General features: G+C 46.8%; 1 protein-coding gene across 1 annotated transcript in view; it reads left to right on the plus strand.

Annotated features, from left to right (window-relative positions):
• The window catches only part of LOC138357325 (uncharacterized), a 909843-nt gene that overhangs the window by 112419 nt on the left and 776723 nt on the right, over nucleotides 1-20701 (plus strand). The window contains exon 2 of the mRNA XM_069314010.1: nucleotides 7072-7183. Within this exon, the coding sequence (XP_069170111.1) occupies nucleotides 7072-7183 (112 nt within the window). The remainder of the gene's footprint in view (nucleotides 1-7071; nucleotides 7184-20701) is intronic.

The raw sequence follows: 20701 nt of genomic DNA on the forward strand, positions 1-20701 counted from the left end.
CGTGTACCATGTGTCCCTCGTGTACCATGACTTTCCCTCGTGTACCATGACTCTCCCTCGTGTTCCATGTCTCTCTCCCTCGTGTACCATGACTCTCCCTCGTGTACCATGACTCTCCCTCGTGTACCATGACTCCCTCGTGTACCATGACTTTCTCCCTTGTGTACCATGTCTCTCTCCCTCTTGTACCATGTCTCTCTCCCTCGTGTACCATGACTCTCCCTCCTGTACCATGTCTCTCTCCCTCGTGTACCATGACTCTCCCTCGTATACCATGACTCTCTACCTCGTGTAAAATGACTCTCTCCCTCGTGTACCATGACTCTCTCCCTCGGGTACCATGACTCTCCCTCGTTTACCATGTCTCTCTCCCTCGTGTACAATGACTCTCCCTCGTGTACCATGACTCTCCCTCGTGTACCATGACTCTCTCCCTCGTGTACAATGTCTCTCCATTGTGTACCATGTCTCTCCCTCGTGGTCCATGACTCTCCCTCGTGTACCATGACTCTCTCCATCGTGTACCATGACTCTCTCCCTAGTGTACCATGTCTCTCTCCCTCGTGTACCATGGCTCTCCCTCGTGTACCATGGCTCTCCCTCGTGTACCATGACTCTCCTTCGTGTACCATGTCTGTCCCTCGTGTACCATGTCTCTCCTTCGTGAACCATGACTCTCCCTCGTGTACCATGGCTCTCCCTCGTGTACCATGACTCTCCCTCGTATACCATGTCTCCCTCGTGTACCATGACTCTCCCTCGTGTACCATGTCTCTCTCCCTCGTGTACCATGACTCTCCCTCGTGTATCATGTCTCCCTCGTGTACCATGACTCTCCTTCGTGTACCAAGACTCTCCCTCGTGTACCATGACTCTCCCTCGTGTACCATGTCTCTCTCCCTCGTGTACCATGACTCTCCCTCGTGTACCATGACTCTCCCTCGTGTAAGATGACTCTCCCTCGTGTACCATGACTCTCCCTCGTGAACCATGACTCTCCCTCGTGTACCATGACTCTCCCTCGTGTACCATGTCTCCCTCGTGTACCATGACTTTCCCTCGTGTACCATGACTCTCCCTCGTGTTCCATGTCTCTGTCCCTCGTGTACCATGTCTCCCTCGTGTACCATGACTCTCCCTCGTGTACCATCTCTCCCTCGTGTACCATGACTCTCTCCCTCGTGTACCATGACTCTCCCTCGTTTACCATGTCTCTCCCTCGTGTACCATGACTCTCCCTCGTGTACCCTGACTCTCCCTCGTGTACCAGGACTCTCTCCCTCGTGAATTATGACTCTCTCCCTCGTGTACCATGACTCTCCCTCGTGTACCATGACTCTCCCTCGTGTACCATGACTCTCCCTCGTGTACCATGACTCACTCCCTCGTGTACCATGACTCTCTTCTTCATGTACCATGACTCACTCCCTCGTGTACCATGGCTCTCCTTCGTGTACCATGTCTCTCTCCCTCGTGTACCATGGCCCTCCCTCGTGTACCATGGCTCTCCCTCGTGTACCATGACTCTCCCTCGTGTACCATGACTCTCTCCCTAGTGTACCATGTCTCTCCATTGTGTACCATGTCTCTCCCTCGTGTACCATGACTCTCCCTCGTGTACCATGACTCTCTCCATCGTGTACCATGACTCTCTCCCTAGTGTACTATGTCTCTCTCCCTTGTGTACCATGGCTCTCCCTCGTGTACCATGGCTCTCCCTCGTGTACCATGACTCTCCCTCGTGTACCATGACTCTTCCTCGTATACCATGTTTCCCTCGTGTACCATGACTCTCCGTCGTGTACCATGTCTCTCTCCCTCGTGTACCATGACTCTCCCTCGTGTACCATGTCTCCCTCGTGTACCATGACTCTCCCTCGTGTACCATGACTCTCCCTCGTGTACCATGACTCTCCCTCGTGTACCATGACTCTCCCTCGTGTACCATGTCTCTCTCCCTCGTGTACCATGACTCTCCCTCGTATACCATGTCTGCCTCGTCTACCATGACTCTCCCTCGTGTACCATGACTATCCCTCGTGTACCATGGCTCTCCCTCGTGTACCATGACTCTCCCTCGTGTATCATGTCTCTCTCCCTCGTGTACCATGACTCTCCCTCGTGTACCATGTCTCCCTCGTCTACCATGACTCTCCCTCGTGTACCATGACTCTCCGTCGTGTACCATGGCTCTCCCTCGTGTACCATGACTCTCCCTCGTGTACCATGACTCTCCCTCGTGTACCATGTCTCCCTCGTTTACCATGACTCTCCCTCGTGTACCATGACTCTCCCTCGTGTACCATGGCTCTCCCTCGTGTTCCATGACTCTCCCTCGTGTACCATGACTCTCCCTCGTGTACCATGTCTCCATCGTGTACCATGACTCTCCCTCGTGTTCCATGACTCTCTCCCTCGTGTACCATGACTCTCCCTCTTGTACCATGACTCTCCCTCGTGTACCATGACATTCCCTCGTGTATCATGTCTCCGTCGTGTACCATGACTCTCTCTCGTGTACCAAGACTCTCCCTCGTGTACCATGACTCTCCCTCGTGTACCATGACTCTCCCTCCTGTACCATGTCTCTCTCCCTCGTGTACCATGAGTCTCCCTCGTGTACCTTGTCTCCCTCGGCTACCATGACTCTCCCTCGTGTACCATGATTCTCCCTCGTGTACAATAGCTCTCCCTCGTGTACCATGACTCTCCCTCGTGAACCATGACTCTCCCTCGTGTACCATGTCTCCCTCGTGTACCATGACTCTCCCTCGTGTACCATGACTCTCTCCCTCGTGTACCATGACTCTCCCTCGTGTACCATGTCTCTCCCTCGTGTACCATGACTCTCCCTCGTGTATCATGTCTCCCTCGTGTACCATGACTCTCCCTCGTGTACCAAGACTCTCCCTCGTGTACCATGACTCTCCCTCGTGTACTATGTCTCTCTCCCTCGTGTACCATGACTCTCCCTCGTGTACCATGTCTCCCTCGTGTACCATGATTCTCCCTCGTGTACCATGACTATCCCTCGTGTACCATGGCTCTCCCTCGTGTACCATGACTCTCCCTCGTGTACCATGTCTCTGTCCCTCGTGTACCATGACTCTCCCTCGTGTACCATGTCTCCCTCGTCTACCATAACTCTCCCTCGTGTACCATGACTCTCCTTCGTGTACCATGTCTCTCTCCCTCGTGTACCATGACTCTTCTCCGTGTACCATGACTCTCCCTCGTCTACCATGACTCTCCCTCGTGTACCATGACTCTCCCTCGTGTACAATGGCTCTCCCTCGTGTACCATGACTGTCCCTCGTGTACCATGACTCTCCCTCGTGTACAATGTCTCCCTCGTGTACCATGACTCTCCCTCGTGTACCATGACTCTCCCTCGTGTACCATGTCTCTCCCTCGTGTACTATGACTCTCCCTCGTTTATCATGTCTCCCTCGTGTACCATGACTTTCCCTCGTGTACCAAGACTCTCCCTCGTGTACCATGACTCTCCCTCGTGTACCATGTCTCTCTCCCTCGTGTACCATGACTCTCCCTCGTGTACCATGTCTCCCTCGTGTACCATGACTCTCCCTCGTGTACCATGTCTCCCTCGTCTACCATGACTCTCCCTCGTGTACCATGACTCTTCCTCGTGTACCATGGCTCTCCCTCGTGTACCATGACTCTCCCTCGTGTACCATGACTCTCCCTCGTGTACCATGTCTCCCTCGTCTACCATGACTCTCCCTCGTGTAACATGACTCTCCCTCGTGTACAATGGCTCTCCCTCGTGTACCATGACTCTCCCTCGTGTACCATGTCTCCCTCGTGTACCATGACTCTCCCTCGTGTACCATGACTCTCCCTCGTGTACCATGTCTCTCCCTCGTGTACCATGACTCTCCCTCGTGTATCATGTCTCCCTCGTGTACCATGACTCTCCCTCGTGTACCAAGATTCTCCCTCGTGTACCATGACTCTCCCTCGTGTACCATGTCTCTCTCCCTCGTGTACCATGACTCTCCCTCGTGTACCATGTCTCCCTCGTGTACCATGACTCTCCCTCGTGTACCATGACTCTCCCTCGTGTACCATGACTCTTCCTCGTGTACCAAGACTCTCCCTCGTGTACCATGTCTCTCTCCCTCGTGTATCATGACTCTCCCTCGTGTATCATGTCTCCCTCGTGTACCATGACTCTCCCTCGTGTACCAAGACTCTCCCTCGTGTACCATGACTCTCCTTCGTGTACCATGTCTCTCTCCCTCGTGTACCATGACTCTCCCTCGTGTACCATGTCTCCCTCGTGTACCATGACTCTCCCTCGTGTACCATGACTCTCCCTCGTGTTCCATGACTCTCCCTCGTGTACTATGTCTCTCTCCCTCGTGTACCATGACTCTCCCTCGTGTACCATGTCTCCCTCGTGTACCATGACTTTCTCCCTTGTGTACCATGTCTCTCTCTTTCGTGTACCATGTCTCTCTCCCTCGTGTACCATGACTCTCCCTCGTGTACCATGTCTCTCTCCCTCGTGTACCATGACTCTCCCTCGTGTACCATGACTCTCTACCTCGTGTAAAATGACTCTCTCCCTCGTGTACCATGACTCTCTCCCTCGTGTACCATGACTCTCCCTCGTTTACCATGTCTCTCTCCCTCGTGTACCATGTCTGTCCCTCGTGTACCATGTCTCTCCTTCGTGTACCATGACTCTCCCTCGTGTACCATGGCTCTCCCTCGTGTACCATGACTCTCCCTCGTATACCATGTCTCCCTCGTGTACCATGACTCTCCTTCGTGTACCATGCCTCTCCCTCGTGTACCATGTCTCTCTCCCTCGTGTACCATGACTCTCCCTCCTGTACCATGGCTCTCCCTCGTGTACCATGACTCTCCCTCGTGTACCATGACTCTCCCTCGTGTACCATGACTCTCCCTCGTGTATACAGCCCCACAATATACAGGTGAGCGCCCTCAGCTCACCTGAGCCATACAGCCGCACAGTATACAGGTGAGCGCCCTCAGCTCACCTGAGCCATACAGCCGCACAGTATACAGGTGAGTGCCCTCAGCTCACCTGAGCCATACAGCCCCACAGTATACAGGTGAGCGCCCCTGAGCTCAACTGAGTCATACAGCCCCACAGTATACAGGTGAGCACCCGTGAGCTCACCTGAGCCATACAGCCGCACAGTATACAGGTGAGCGCCCCTGAGCTCAACTGATTCATACAGCCCCACAGTATACAGGTGAGCGCCCTCAGCTCACCTGAGCCATACAGCCGCACAGTAAACAGGTGAGCGCCCTGAGCTTACCTGAGTCATACAGCCCCACAGTATACAGGTGAGCGCCCGTGAGCTCACCTGAGCCATACAGCCGCACAGTATACAGGTGAGCGCCCCTGAGCTCAACTGAGTCATACAGCCCCACAGTATACAGGTGAGCGCCCTCAGCTCACCTGAGCCATACAGCCGCACAGTATACAGGTGAGCGCCCTGAGCTCACCTGAGCCATACAGCCGCACAATAATGTATGAGCGGCATCGACCCAGCCGCCCGCGGGGGTCTCCAGCTCACGCCGAGACACTCACAGCACCGCAGGAATCATCTTCTTGAAAATTGTGTTGGTCTAGTTTATGTAGTCGCTGATAGTTTATGGTTATTACACGTTCTAGTCACCTACACATACAAGGTGAAGAGACGACGACGTTTTGGTCCGTCGTGAACCGTTATCAAGTTGATTGTGATGAGACGAGGGAGCTTAAGGCCTTACTTATGAGACATAACTAAGACAAGAGAGAGGTGAGGAGGAGGAAGTCTTAGAGAAAGGTAAGAACACGGCGAAAGGTACAGAAGGGATAGGTGTAATAGAAGGTGAAAGGGGGTAATAATAGGAGAAAGATTGAAAATGTAAGAAAAACAAGAGAAATAAGAATAAAAATAAAAGGAAGGGTAGGCTTGTGTTAGGTCACGTTTGTTACAAAGTTTAGAATATTTGAGTATGTACTGTGAAAGGTAAGAGTCAACAACAACAAAGCCAGGACTCAGGTTCATGTTGAGTAGTGTGTATCAGAGTCGTGTCGACAAGACGGCGTCTGTGTAGAGGCAGTAAACATTATTTTAGAACAAGACCAATCAATAGGATGAATAGAGTCCCTAACATGACTGAAGAGAACATTGTTTGTGTTCCTTAAGGCTGTCATTTACTGTAAGGCCAGTTTCCCCAAAGTACTGGAGAGGACAAGACGAACTGGAAATAGAATAGACACCAGAATACATCATTCACCACGATAGATTTGTTGTCAAAACCATACAACTTTCACCTGAACAGGACTATTCTACTAACAATACATCATTCACCAGTACAGGTTTGTTGCACTAACCATCATTCACCAGAACAGGTTTGTTGCACTAACCATCATTCACCAGACCTAACCTAACCTAACCTAACCTAACCTAACCATCATTCACCAATACATGTTTGCTACTCAAATCTTCGTTCATTACCCACTAAAAATCAGAATGCATTAACATTGCTTCATTTACAAACACTTGACTGTGTACACTTTCATTCCTTTACTCATCTCTGCACCACACATTATGTACACAAGTATTCCTTCATTCACCACCCAAGGTCTGTGTACACTAACCTCCATTTATGTACCCTTCCAACCTTGTAAACACAAACCTGCCCTCTTCCACCACCCCGGTCCTGTGTACGCAAACCTGCCCTCTTCCACCGCCACCCCGGTCCTGTGTACACAACCCTTGCTTCACGCCACCCCGGTCCTGTGTACACAACCCTTGCTTCACGCCACCCCGGTCCTGTGTACACAAGCCTTGCTTCACGCCACCCCGGTCCTGTGTACACAAGCCTTGCTTCACGCCACCCCGGTCCTGTGTACACAAGCCTTGCTTCACGCCACCCCGGTCCTGTGTACACAAGCCTTGCTTCACGCCACCCCGGTCCTGTGTACACAAGCCTTGCTTCACGCCACCCCGGTACTGTGTACACAAGCCTTGCTTCACGCCACAGATGCCGCCTAGAGTAACGGTGTCTCCTCCTCTACAGCACATCGGCGCATGCGCACTGTCACCAACTACTTCCTGGTCAACCTGAGCGTTGCTGACCTCATGATGTCCGTCTTCAACTGCATATTCAACTTCATCTATATGTTGCACAGGTGAGTTACGTCAGGTGTTGCACAGGTGAGTTACGTCAGGTGTTGCACAGGTGAGTTACGTCAGGTGTTGCACAGGTGAGTTACGTCAGGTGTTGCACAGGTGAGTTACGTCAGGTGTTGCACAGGTGAGTTACGTCAGGTGTTGCACAGGTGAGTTACGTCAGGTGTTGCACAGGTGAGTTACGCCAGGTGTTGCACAGGTGAGTTACGCCAGGTGTTGCACAGGTGAGCTGCGTCAGGTGTTGCACAGGTGAGTTACGTCAGGTGTTGCACAGGTGAGTTACGTCAGGTGTTGCACAGGTGAGTTACGCCAGGTGTTGCACAGGTGAGTTACGCCAGGTGTTGCACAGGTGAGCTGCGTCAGGTGTTGCACAGGTGAGTTACGTCAGGTGTTGCACAGGTGAGCTGCGTCAGGTGTTGCACAGGTGAGTTACGTCAGGTGTTGCACAGGTGAGTTACGTCAGGTGTTGCACAGGTGAGTTACGTCAGGTGTTGCACAGGTGAGTTACGTCAGGTGTTGCACAGGTGAGCTGCGTCAGGTGTTGCACAGGTGAGTTACGTCAGGTGTTGCACAGGTGAGTTACGTCAGGTGTTGCACAGGTGAGTTACGCCAGGTGTTGCATTGGTGAGTTACGTCAGGTGTTGCACAGGTGAGTTACGTCAGGTGTTGCACAGGTGAGTTACGTCAGGTGTTGCACAGGTGAGTTACGTCAGGTGTTGCACAGGTGAGTTACGTCAGGTGTTGCACAGGTGAGTTACGTCAGGTGTTGCACAGGTGAGTTACGCCAGGTGTTGCACAGGTGAGTTACGCCAGGTGTTGCACAGGTGAGCTGCGTCAGGTGTTGCACAGGTGAGCTGCGTCAGGTGTTGCACAGGTGAGCTGCGTCAGGTGTTGCACAGGTGAGTTACGTCAGGTGTTGCACAGGTGAGATACATCATGTACTGGACACTTAAGGTATCTCAGCTTTAGCACATATGTGATATCTAAGGTGTTGAACAGGTGAAATACCTCAAGTGTTGCACAGGTGGTATACCTCAGGTCTTCCAGAGTGGAGTTGCACCATGTATTGCACAAGTTATATTCCTCAGATATGGTAATGATATAAGACCTCAGATGTGGCACTGCAGAGCTACGTAATGTGTTGCAGAGGAAAGATTCCTCAGGTACTGTAGAGGTGAGATACCTCAGGTACTGTAGAGGTGAGATACCTCAGGTACTGTAGAGGTGAGATACCTCAGGTACTGTAGAGGTGAGATACCTCAGGTACTGTAGAGGTGAGATACCTCAGGTACTGTAGAGGTGAGATACCTCAGGTACTGTAGAGGTGAGATACATCAGGTACTGTTGAGGTGAGATACCTCAGGTACTGTAGAGGTGAGATACCTCAGGTACTGTGGAGGTGAGATACCTCAGGTACTGTAGAGGTGAGATACCTCAGGTACTGTACAGGTGAGATACCTCAGGTACTGTAGAGGTGAGATACCTCAGGTACTGTAGAGGTGAGATACATCAGGTACTGTAGAGGTGAGATACCTCAGGTACTGTAGAGGTGAGATACCTCAGGTACTGTAGAGGTGAGATACCTCAGGTACTGTAGAGGTGAGATACCTCAGGTACTGTAGAGGTGAGATACATCAGGTACTGTAGAGGTAAGATACCTCAGGTACTGTAGAGGTGAGATACCTCAGGTACTGTAGAGGTGAGATACCTCAGGTACTGTAGAGGTGAGATACCTCATGAGTTGCATCATGAGATACATCAAAGAGATACCTCAGGTGTTCTGCAGGTGAGATACTTCAGGTCTTGCACAGTTAAGACACCTTAGATGTTGCACTGGTGAAATGCCTCAGGTGTTCCAAAGAAGAGATACCTCAAAGAAGAACTACCTCAGGAGATACCTCCAAGAAGAGATACCACAGGTCTTACACATGAAATAAATCACTTGTTGCACATCTCAGATACCCCGGGTGTTCCACGTGTGAGACACCTCGGGTGTTGCACGTGTGAGACACCCCGGGTGTTGCACGTGTGAGACACCCCGGGTGTTGCACGTGTGAGACACCTCGGGTGTTGCACGTGTGAGACTCCTCGGGTGTTGCACGTGTGAGACACCTCGGGTGTTGCACGTGTGAGACACCTCGGGTGTTGCACGTGTGAGACACCTCGGGTGTTGCACGTGTGAGACACCTCGGGTGTTGCACGTGTGAGACACCTCGGGTGTTGCACGTGTGAGACACCTCGGGTGTTGCACGTGTGAGACACCTCGGGTGTTGCACGTGTGAGACACCTTGGGGTGTCGCTCATGTACTTACCTATTTGTACTCACCTATTTGTGCTTGCGGGGGTTGAGTTTTGGCTCTTTGGTTCCGCCTGTCAATCGTCAATCAACTGGTGTACAGAATCCTGAGCCTACTGGGCTCTATAATATACTATATAATACATTATACTAGGTGAATACAACTATGTATTCACCTAGTTGTGCTTGCGGGCGTTCAGCTCTGCTCTTTCGGCCCGCCTCTCAACTGTCAATCAATCAACTGTTATTAACTACTACTATTTTTTCACGCACACACACAGGAAGCAGCATGTAACAGCTGTCCAACTCCCAGGTACCTATTCAGTGATCACAAAGAAAAGCGATCACAAAAAATCAGATTTAGCATAAAATGAAATAGATTTGTAGGAGAAAATTATGTTACAGTGCCAGATTTTCGAAAAGCTGATTTTAATGGTCTAAGAATTTTTTTGGGGTGCAATAGACTGGAAAGTGCTGAGCATGGGGGGGGGGTGGGCTGGTCCTGGAGCGAGACGTGAACCCAGCGATAGGTGATGTAAAAAGGGATTTCGATATTGATTCAAAATATAACTTATTTAAAAACATTCTAAGCAAAGCACAAGAATGCGGTATACCATACAAGTTGATTAAATCGAAAAATAATGGACCAAAATGGATAACAAAGCATCTGATGAACCTCATAGGTAGAAAGAGAGCTTGCTACAATTATGGATTAAGGATTAAGAATGGAGAAGTCAGTTAACAAAAATTCGTCCAACTGGTTAGAAATGTTAAAAAAGAGATAAGGAGAGCAAAAAGAAACTATGAAGTTCGCATAGCAGGGCAAGCAAGGGCAAATCCTAAAGGGTTTTCTCAGTTATATCGAACAAAGATTAGGGAAAGGATAGGTCCATTAAAAACTGAGACAGGTCATATAACTGATAATGACGAAGAGATGTGTAATATTTGTAATAAATATTTTATCTCTGTATTTACTAAGAAGAAGAACTGAACGTTATGCCTTCAGCACAACAAGTCAATGTGGGTGGGGACGAGAACAGGTTGACTAGTTTAGCAGTTACCAGGGAGTTGAAGGTTAAAACCTTCAACTTTTATTATGGAAATTATTTCCCAAAACTGGGACACAACATCAGTACTCTTAAAAGTAGGTAAATTAACCCAGCCTGGTTAAGACAGTTGGGAAAACCTACCTCGGCATGTTTAGTGCAGCATGCATGTCACCAGAGAACCCCACCAGCCAAGATGCTCCAACCAGGGTAAAGATGGAAGCTCAAAACTCCAGACTTGTCCCAACGTTCATTTGTTGATTTGATTTGATTTGTTCATTTGTTCATTTATTGAACAAATCGTGAAACTAATGCCAAAGAAATCCCCAGGGCCGGACGAAGTGTTTGCCAGGGTTCTTAAAGAATGCAAAGAGGAGTTTTCTGACCCACTGTCTACCTTATTTAATAAATCATTAGAGTCAGGCAGAGTGCCAGAGTCGTGGAAAGTTGCTAATGTAGTACCAATTTTCAAGAAAGGAGATAGATCACTTGCGTCAAACTATCGTCTCAATTAGCTTACCATCTATTGTGGGAAAGATACTGGAATTGATAATTGCAAATGTCATTCATCTTCATCTTGAAAAACATAAAATAATAAATGATTCACAACATGGTTTTACAAATGGCCCTTCATGTTAAATTTGCTATAATTTTATTCTAGCATTGTTGAGGCAGTTGATAGTGGTAAGGTTTGTGATGATGTGTACTTTGACTTAAGTGTAAAGTAAAGCTTTTTACACAGTATTACATGATTGGGGGTGCTATACTAAGTTGGATTAGGGCATGGCTATACCAAAGGAATCAAAGAGTTAGTACAAATGGGGTTAAGTTACAGTGGGAAAATGTTGTAAGTGGAGTGCCTCAAGGCTCTGTCCTGGGTCTTCTGCTATTCATAATATATATAAATGATTTAGATTCAAGTATGAGCAGCAATATTAGCAAATTTGCCGATGACACAAAAATCGGGAGGGAAATAAACACGGAAAAAGACTATCACTTCAAAACTATCTAAATAAGGTTTTGACATGGTCAAAAGATTGGCAGATGCAGTTTAATGCTGACAAATGTAAGGTTTTGAGGCTAGGTAATGATGATAGAGTTACAAGATACGAGCTGGATGGTGTTGAGATTGCGAAGTCGGATTGCGTAAGGGATTAGGGAGTTATGATTAGAAAGAATTTAAAACTAAAACATCAATGCATAAATGTTCGTAATAAGGCAAATAGGACAATGAGATTTATTAATCGAAGCGTTAGTATCAGGAGACCTGGTGTTGTTCTTCATCTATATCTTGCTCTGGTTAGGCTCCATTTAGATGATGCAGTTCAGTTTTGGTCGCCGTACTATTGAATGGATATAAATTCACTTGAAAGTGTCCAGAGTAGGATGACAAAGTTAATTCCCCAAATTAGAAATCTTTCATATGAAGAAAGATTGACAAATCGTAAATTACATTCGCTGTAAAGGCGAAGAGTTAGGAATGACATGGTAAAGGTGTACAAGTGGATGAATGTATATAACAAAGGGGATATTAATAGTATATTAAAAGTATCCACACAAGACAAAACACGAAACAATTGGTATAAATTGGTTAAGTTTAGATTTAGGAAAGACCTGGGTAAATACTGGCTCGGTAACAGGATTGTTGATTTGTGGAACCAGTTGCAGCGTAACGTGGTGGAGGTGGGGTCCCTTGATTGTTTTAAACGTAGGCTGGACATGTATATGAGTGTGATTGGGTAGTTATAAATAGGAGCTGTCTCGTATGGGCCAATAGGTCTTCTGCAGTTAACATTATTCTTATGTTCTTAAGATTCCTCGGGTGTCCTCGGGTGTTGCACATGTCAGGCACCTCGGGTGTTGCACATGTCAGGCACCTCGGGTGTTGCACATGTCAGGCACCTCGGGTGTTGCACATGTCAAATACCTCGGGTGTTGCACCTGTCAGACCTCGGGTGTTGCACATGTCAGATACCTCGGGTGTTGCACCTGTCAGACCTCGGGTGTTGCACATGTCAGATACCTCGGGTGTTGCACATGTCAGATACCTCGGGTGTTGCAGATGTCAGATACCTCGGGTGTTGGATCTGTCAGCTCTCGGGTGTTGCACATGTCATCCACCTCGGGTGTTGCACCTGTCTGACCTCGGGTGTTGCACATGTCAGATACCTCGGGTGTTGCACATGTCAGATACCTCGGGTGTTGCACCTGTCAGACCTCGGGTGTTGCACATGCCAGGCACCTCGGGTGTTGCACATGTCAGGTACCTCGGGTGTTGCACATGTCAGGTACCTCGGGTGTTGCACAATTCAGATAAGTCAGGTGTAGCACAGGTGAAAACATTCATGTGTTATTCAGGTGAGATACCTCATGTGCTGTACAGGTCAGATTACCTGCTGCACAGATAACTTTAATTAGGTGCTGCAAAGGTGAGGTACCACATGTGTTGCACATGTGAGATACCACAGATGCTTCACATATGTTCAACATGTATTCACCTAGTGGTATTCACCTAGTCGTGCTTGCGGAGGTTGAGCTCTGCTCTTCGGCCCACCTCTCAACTGTCAATCAACTGATTTTTTTTCCACACACTCACACACACACACACACACACACACACACACACACACACACACACACACACACACACACACACACACACACACACACACACACACACACTCACACACACACACACACACACACACACACACACACACACACACACACACACACACACACACACACACACACACACACACACACACACACACACACACACACACACACACACACACACACACACACACACACACACACACACACACACACACACACACACACACCTCGGATGATTATCATGCCCTTCAAGAAGACCTGGACAAAATAAGTACATGGAGCGCCACTTGGCAAATGGAATTTAATGTTAATAAATGCCATGTTATGGAATGTGGAATAGGAGAACATAGACCCCACACAACCTGCGGAAGGTCAGGTCGAGGTCGAGGGAGGGGGTAGACATACCGTGCGCGCTCCGTTAAAATCGTGACATTAACAGGGATTCTTAGGACTACTGCCGTGGATTACTGATTACAGACATAACAAAGTGCATAGTGACCCGCTGGAAAATTGAAAATAGTCATTAACAATAGAACTTTGTGTTAAATAGGGAATAAACGGGAGACCACGTGTAAGCCAGTGAACGAGGCTTTGTGTACATGCGTGTATTAGGGAAAAAAAATAGTGAACGGTGATTCGTGGAACAGTGATGTGGAACGGGTATCACAACAACATATAAGTTGGAAGTGAATATTATAAATAAAGAATACTAGAAATATAGAATAGTGGCAAGAGGCGGCATCAGTGGTTATAAATCGGGTAACTGGAAACTGGTGACATCAACCTGGGCCACAAGAGGTCACCTGTACTGACCGGGGACCAGCCTCGCTACCTACGCTAAGTACCTGCCATAAAGTTTGAACAAAATAACATACATCATATTACAAATATACGGTATACATATAATGTTATAAATATTAAACATATAAATATATATACATATATATTGTTACAAATATACAATATACATATAATATTATAAATATATAGATATATACAACAAAATAAGGCAAAATGGGAGTAAATAAACAAATTTGTGGCCACTGTAACAACTCCTTAAAGACGAAGGTAACGGGAATTGAATGTTATATCTGGAAGACTTGATTCCATTCGGCTTGTACAGGAGTGAGAAACACTACGGCACTGAGAGATGGCCACTTGCTCTGGGTGTGTAAAAATGACCTGCCAGCTTGGAATATCCTAAAAAAACCTTCTAGATAACATGACGCATGATCGGAAAACATCATTCATTGGAAGCCTATCAGCCATCCAGAAGGAGTGGGAAAGGAACAACAATTTTAATATACAAGGGGCGGAGGCTATAGTCAGGGATGAAACTGAGGCAGAAACTGAGGAAGTTGTAAACTTTGACTCAGTAGGCCAGGATGTAGATGACAGTAAACTAGAAAGTGTACCAGACAGCACTGACAGCTCTATAGGTACAGACACTACGACGGTTCCCGATAGAGCAATTCAGAACAGAAGGACAGACTTATGCAAATTTTATGCAAAGGGCATATGCAGACATAGATATGCTGGTAATAAGAAAGGATTAGAATGCAGTTACCAACATCCCAAAAAATGTTTAAATATGCTTAGGAAAGGCGAGTGTCGATTTGGATCAATATGTAGGTTTTTCCATCCTGACATGTGCCAAACCTCACTGGAGGACAGAAAATGCTATGACCTCAGCTGCCCACACTTTCACGTAAAAGGCACGGAACGCTACATAAAGAGTGGCAAGCAGGATAATGAATTTGGAGAACACTCTATACATTTTTTATACCAGACCGGCAGAGAATTCAAAAGGAGCAGCATGGAGAGTGTATGGAACTGGATGCCAGATCCACTTGCATTCCAGAATTACAGATACATTACCCACCGAAAGGGAACTACAACTACGACAGACAACTGCCCTACAACAATCAGTATTGGTCAGAACAAACTCATTATGTCCACGAATAATGGGCTTGCCGAAAAAGTCTCCCATTCAAACTATCACTAATAGAGTAACCTCATTCATCTTTGCCAACATACAAGGACTGAAAACAAGAACAAACAACAAAGTACAGTTCATAAATAGCCTCCTCACGGAGTCAAATGCAGTATTTGGAGCTTTTACAGAAACCCATGCAGGGGAATTGTTGGACAGTGAGATCTGGATTCCAGGATATAACCTATACAGGTGTGATAGGAAAATTAGGTCGCAATGCCTCAGTGACTTTGTCGTAGTGCTCAAGTAGCTGTGGAGGAATAGTATATAGTGTATATCTATATCAAGTATAGTGTGGAGGAAGAGCTTGGACACGGGGGAGATACCAGATGCACTTAAAGTAGCAGACATAGCCCCTCTACACAAGGGAGGGAGCAAAGCATTGGCAAAAAATTATAGACCAGTTGCACTAACATCGCACATCATAAAAGTATTTGAGGAGTCAGGTCACCAATTTCATGGAGACCAATGACCTTCACAACCCAGGCCAACATGGATTTCGAGCGGGAAGATCGTGCCTCTCACAGCTACTTGAGCACTACGACAAAGTCACTGAGGCATTAGAAGAAAAACAGAATGCTGATGTGATATACGGACTTCGCAAAGGCTTTCGATAAATGTGACCATGGCGTGATAGCACACAAAATGAAGTCAATGGGAATAACCGGTAAAGTAGGACGCTGGATACTCAGTTTTTTGTCAAACAGGACTCAGCGAGTAACGGTCAACCATATAAAATCTAGTCCAAGTGCAGTGAAAAGCTCTGTACCTCAGGGTACAGTCCTTGCACCGCTGCTTTTCCTTATTCTCATATCAGATATAGACAAAAATACAAGTCACAGCTTCGTATCATCCTTTGCAGATGACACAAAAATCAGTATGAAAATTACCTCGGCTGAGGACATTGAAAAACTTCAAGATGATATTAATAAAGTTTTCGACTGGGCATCAGAAAATAATATGATGTTTAACAGTGATAAATTCCAGGTACTCAGGTACGGTAAAAATGAGGACCTTAAACATAATACAGAGTACAAAACACAATCAAATGTACCCATAGTAGGAAAACAGCATGTAAAGGATTTGGGAATAATAATGTCTGACGACCTAACGTTTAAGGAGCATAACTAAGCAAATATTGCGACAGCCAGAAAAATGATAGGATGGATTACGAGAACTTTCAAATCCAGGGATCCCATCACAATGGTTGTACTCTTCAAGTCACTTGTGTTGTCCCGTCTTGAGTACTGCTCAGTACTCACTTCCCCCTTCAGAGCAGGAGAGATTGCTTAAATAGAGGGAATATAGAGAACATATACGGCACGCATAGACGCAATAAAGCACCTAAATTATTGGGATCGTCTCAAAGCCCTCCAAATGTACTCACTAGAAAGAAGACGAGAGAGATATCAAATAATATACACCTGGAAGATACTGGAGGGCCAAGTACCAAATCTACACAGTAAAATAACAACGTACTGGAGTGAACGATATGGAAGAAAATGTAGAATAGAACCAGTGAAGAGCAGAGGTGCCATAGGCACAATCAGAGAACACTGTATAAACATCAGAGGTCCGCGGTTGTTCAACGTCCTCCCAGCAAGCATAAGAAATATTGCCGGAACAACCGTGGACATTTTCAAGAGGAAACTAGATTTATTCCTCCAAGGAGTGCCGGACCAACCGGGCTGTGGTGGGTATGTGGGCCTGCGGGCCGCTCCAAGCAACAGCCTGGTGGACCAAACTCTCACAAGTCAAGCCTGGCCTCGGGCCGGGCTTGGGGAGTAGAAGAACTCCCAGAACCCCATCAACCAGGTAACCTATATATTATGTGAGAAATCTTTAAAGAATTCTGATAAAGAAAGAGATCTAGGGGTGGTTCCAGATGAAAACCTGAGGACCACATAAAGAATATTGTGCGAGGAGCCTATGCCACGCTTTCTAACTTCAGAATTGCTTTTAAATACATGGATGGCGATATACTAAAGAAATTGTTCACGACTTTTGTTAGGCCAAAACTAGAATATGCAGCAGTTGTGTGGTGCCCATATCTTAAGAAGCACATCAACAAACTGGAAAAGGTGCAAAGACATGCTACTAAGTGGCTCCCAGAACTGAAGGGCAAGAGCTACGAGGAGAGGTTAGAGGCATTAAATATGCCAAAACTAGAAGACAAAAGAAAAAGAGGTGATATGATCACTGCACACAAAATAGTAACAGGAATTGATAAAATCGATAGGGAACATTTCCTGAGACCTGGAACTTTAAGAACAAGAGGTCATAGATATAAACTAGCTAAACACAGATGCCGAAGAAATATAAGAAAATTCACTTTCGCAAACAGAGTGGTACACGGTTGGAACAAGTTAGGGGAGAAGGTGGTGGAGGCCAAGACCGTCAGTAGTTTCAAAGCGTTATATGACAAAGAGTGCTGGGAAGACGGGACACCACGAGCGTAGCTCTTATCCTGTAACTACACTTAGGTAATTACACTTAGGTAATTACACACACACACACACACACACACACACACACACACACACACACACACACACACACACACACACACATACTGTAGTCGTAGTCATATATAATCCACCACCAAATGATAGAAGACCCAGACAGGAATATGATAGAAACAACATGGCCACCATTAACATAATAGAGAGAGCAGCTTCTGTTGCTTGCAGGAATGGATCTGGACTACTAATTATGGGAGACTTCAACCATGGGAAGATAGATTGGGGGAACAGAGACCCACATGCAGGACGAGATACATGGAGAGCTAAGCTGCTGGACGTGGCAACAAGAAACCTTCTAAGCCATCATATCAAGGAACCAACAAGAATGAGAAGAGAAGATGAACCAGCAATGCTTGATCTGATATTTACCCTAAGTGAGTGGGATATAAGGGAAGTTACGTTGGAAGCAATCTTGGGATTGAGTGATCACAGTGTGTTGATTTCTGAGTACCTGGTAGAGCTAGGATTTATCTCCCCCAAAAAAGAACTAGGTAACAAAAGGCTGGCATACCGAAAGAGGAATTATGAAGAAATAAGAAGTTTCCTAAGGGATATACCATGGGACACAGACCTCAGAGTTAAGTCTGTACATGACATGATGGACTATGACACCCAAAAGTGTCGTGGCGTGACTTCCGAACACCAAAAAGCAGAGAGAGATACCAGAGAACCAGGAATGAGTACTGGTACCGAGTAATGAAAAGCTACTTCACAGACATCAGGTGGAAAACAACAGTGAAAGAACAGGTGGTGAATCTTAGAACAGGCGAGGACAGGTATACAGAGAATGACAATGAGGTGTGTGAAGAACTCAACAAGAGGTTCCAGGAGGCCATCACAGTAGAACAAGGTGAGATCACTGAGTAAGGAGAGGTGGCAATAAACCAGGCGGCCTTGGAAGGGTTCAAAATTACGAGAGATCAGGTCAAGAGACACCTGTTGGATCTGGATGGGAGAAAGGCTGTTGGGTCAGATGGGATCTCGCCATGTGTATTGAAAGAGTGTGCAGAGGCACTTTGCTTGCCACTCTCTATAGTAGGTCACTGGAGACGGAGACCTACCAAAAATATGGAAGACAGCTAATGTAGCCGCAATATACTAAAAGGGTGAGGCCAGTGTCCTTAACTTGTATATCATTCAAGGTGATGGAGAAGATCGTGAAAATAAACCTAGTAACACATCTGGAGAGAAGGGACTTCGTGACAACCCATCAACATGGGTTCAGGGAGGGTAAACTTGCCATACAGGCTTAATAGAATTCTACGACCAGGTGACTAAAAATAAGCAAGAAAGAGAAGGTTAGGCGGACTCTATTGTCTTGGACTGTCGGAAAGCCTTTGACACAGTACCGCATAAGAGGCTGGTACATAAGCTGGAGAGACAGGCAGGTGTAGCTGGTAAGGTGCTCCAGTGGATAAGGGAGTACCTAAGCAATAGGAAGCAGAGAGTTACGGTGAGGGGTGAGACCTCAGATTGCCATGAAGTCACCAGTGGAGTCCCACAGGGCTCTGTACTCGGTCCTATCTTGTTTCTGATATATGTAAATGATCTCCAGGAGGGTATAGATTCATTTCCCTCAATGTTTGCTGACAATGCCAAAATTATGAGAAGGATTAAGACAGAGGAGGAATGCTTGAGGCTTCAAGAAGACCTAGACAAGCTGAAGGAATGGTCAAACAAATGGTTGTTAGAGTTTAAACCAAGCAAATGTAATGTAATAAAGATAGGTGTAGGGAGCAGGAGGGCAAATACTAGGTATCATCTGGGAGATGAAATTCTTCATAAGTCAGAGAGAGATAAAAAGACTTGGGAGTTGACATCACACCAGACCTGTCCCCTGCAACCTATATCAAGAGGATAACATCAGCGGCATATGCCAGGCTGGCCAACATAGAACGGCATTCAGAAACTTGTGTAAGGAATCATTCAGAACTTTGTATACCACATATGCCAGGCCAATCCTGGAGTATGCAGCAACAGCATGGAGTCCATATCTAGTCAAGGATAAGACTAAACTGGAAAAGGTTCAAGGGTTTGCCACCAGACTAGTACCCGAGCTGAGAGGTATGAGTTACGAGGAGAGACTACGGAAATCACTTCGCTGGAAGACAGAAGAGTTAGGGGGGACATGATCACCACATTCAAGATTCTCAATAGAATCGACAGGGTTGATAAAGACAGGCTATTTAACACAAGGGGCACACGCACTAGGGGACACAGGTGGAAACTGAGTGCCCAAACGAGCCACAGAGATATTAGAAAGAACTTTTTTAGTGTCAGAGTGATTGACAAATGGAATGCATTAGGAAGTGATGTGGTGGAGGCTGACTCCATACACAGTTTCAAGTGTAGATATGATAGAGTCCAATAGGCTCAGGAACCTGTACACCAGTTGATTGACAGTTGAGAGGCGGGACCAAAGAGCCAGAGCTCAACCCCCGCAAGCACAATTAGGTGAGTACACACATACACACACACACACACACACACACACACACACACACACACACACACACACACACACACACACACACACACACACACACACACACACACAGACACACACACGTGTAGGAACTACACGTATGGTAGGGAGGTATGATACGAGAGGTATGAGCTATGAGGAAAGGCTAAAGGAGGTGAACCTCACGTCCCTGGTAAACAGAAGAATAAGGGGAGACATGATAACCACCTACAAAATTCTCAGGGGAATTGACAGGGTGGACAAAGACCAACTCTTCAGCACGGGTGATACACGAACTAGGGGACACAGGTGGAAACTTAGTACCCAGATGAGCCACAAAGACGTTTGAAATAATTTTTTCAGTGTCAGAGTAGTTAACAAATGAATGCATTAGGAAGTGATGTGGTGGAGGCTGACTCCATACACAGTTTCAAATGTAGATATGATAGAGCCCAGTAGGCTCAGGAATCTGTACACCAGTTGATTGACAGTTGAGAGGCGGGACCAAAGAGACAAAGCTCAACCCCCGCAAGCAAAATTAGGTGAGTACAATTAGAATTGGTGAGTACGTACGTGG

This window comes from Procambarus clarkii, chromosome 7 (assembly GCF_040958095.1).
Source record: "Procambarus clarkii isolate CNS0578487 chromosome 7, FALCON_Pclarkii_2.0, whole genome shotgun sequence".
NCBI lineage: Eukaryota > Metazoa > Arthropoda > Malacostraca > Decapoda > Cambaridae > Procambarus > Procambarus clarkii.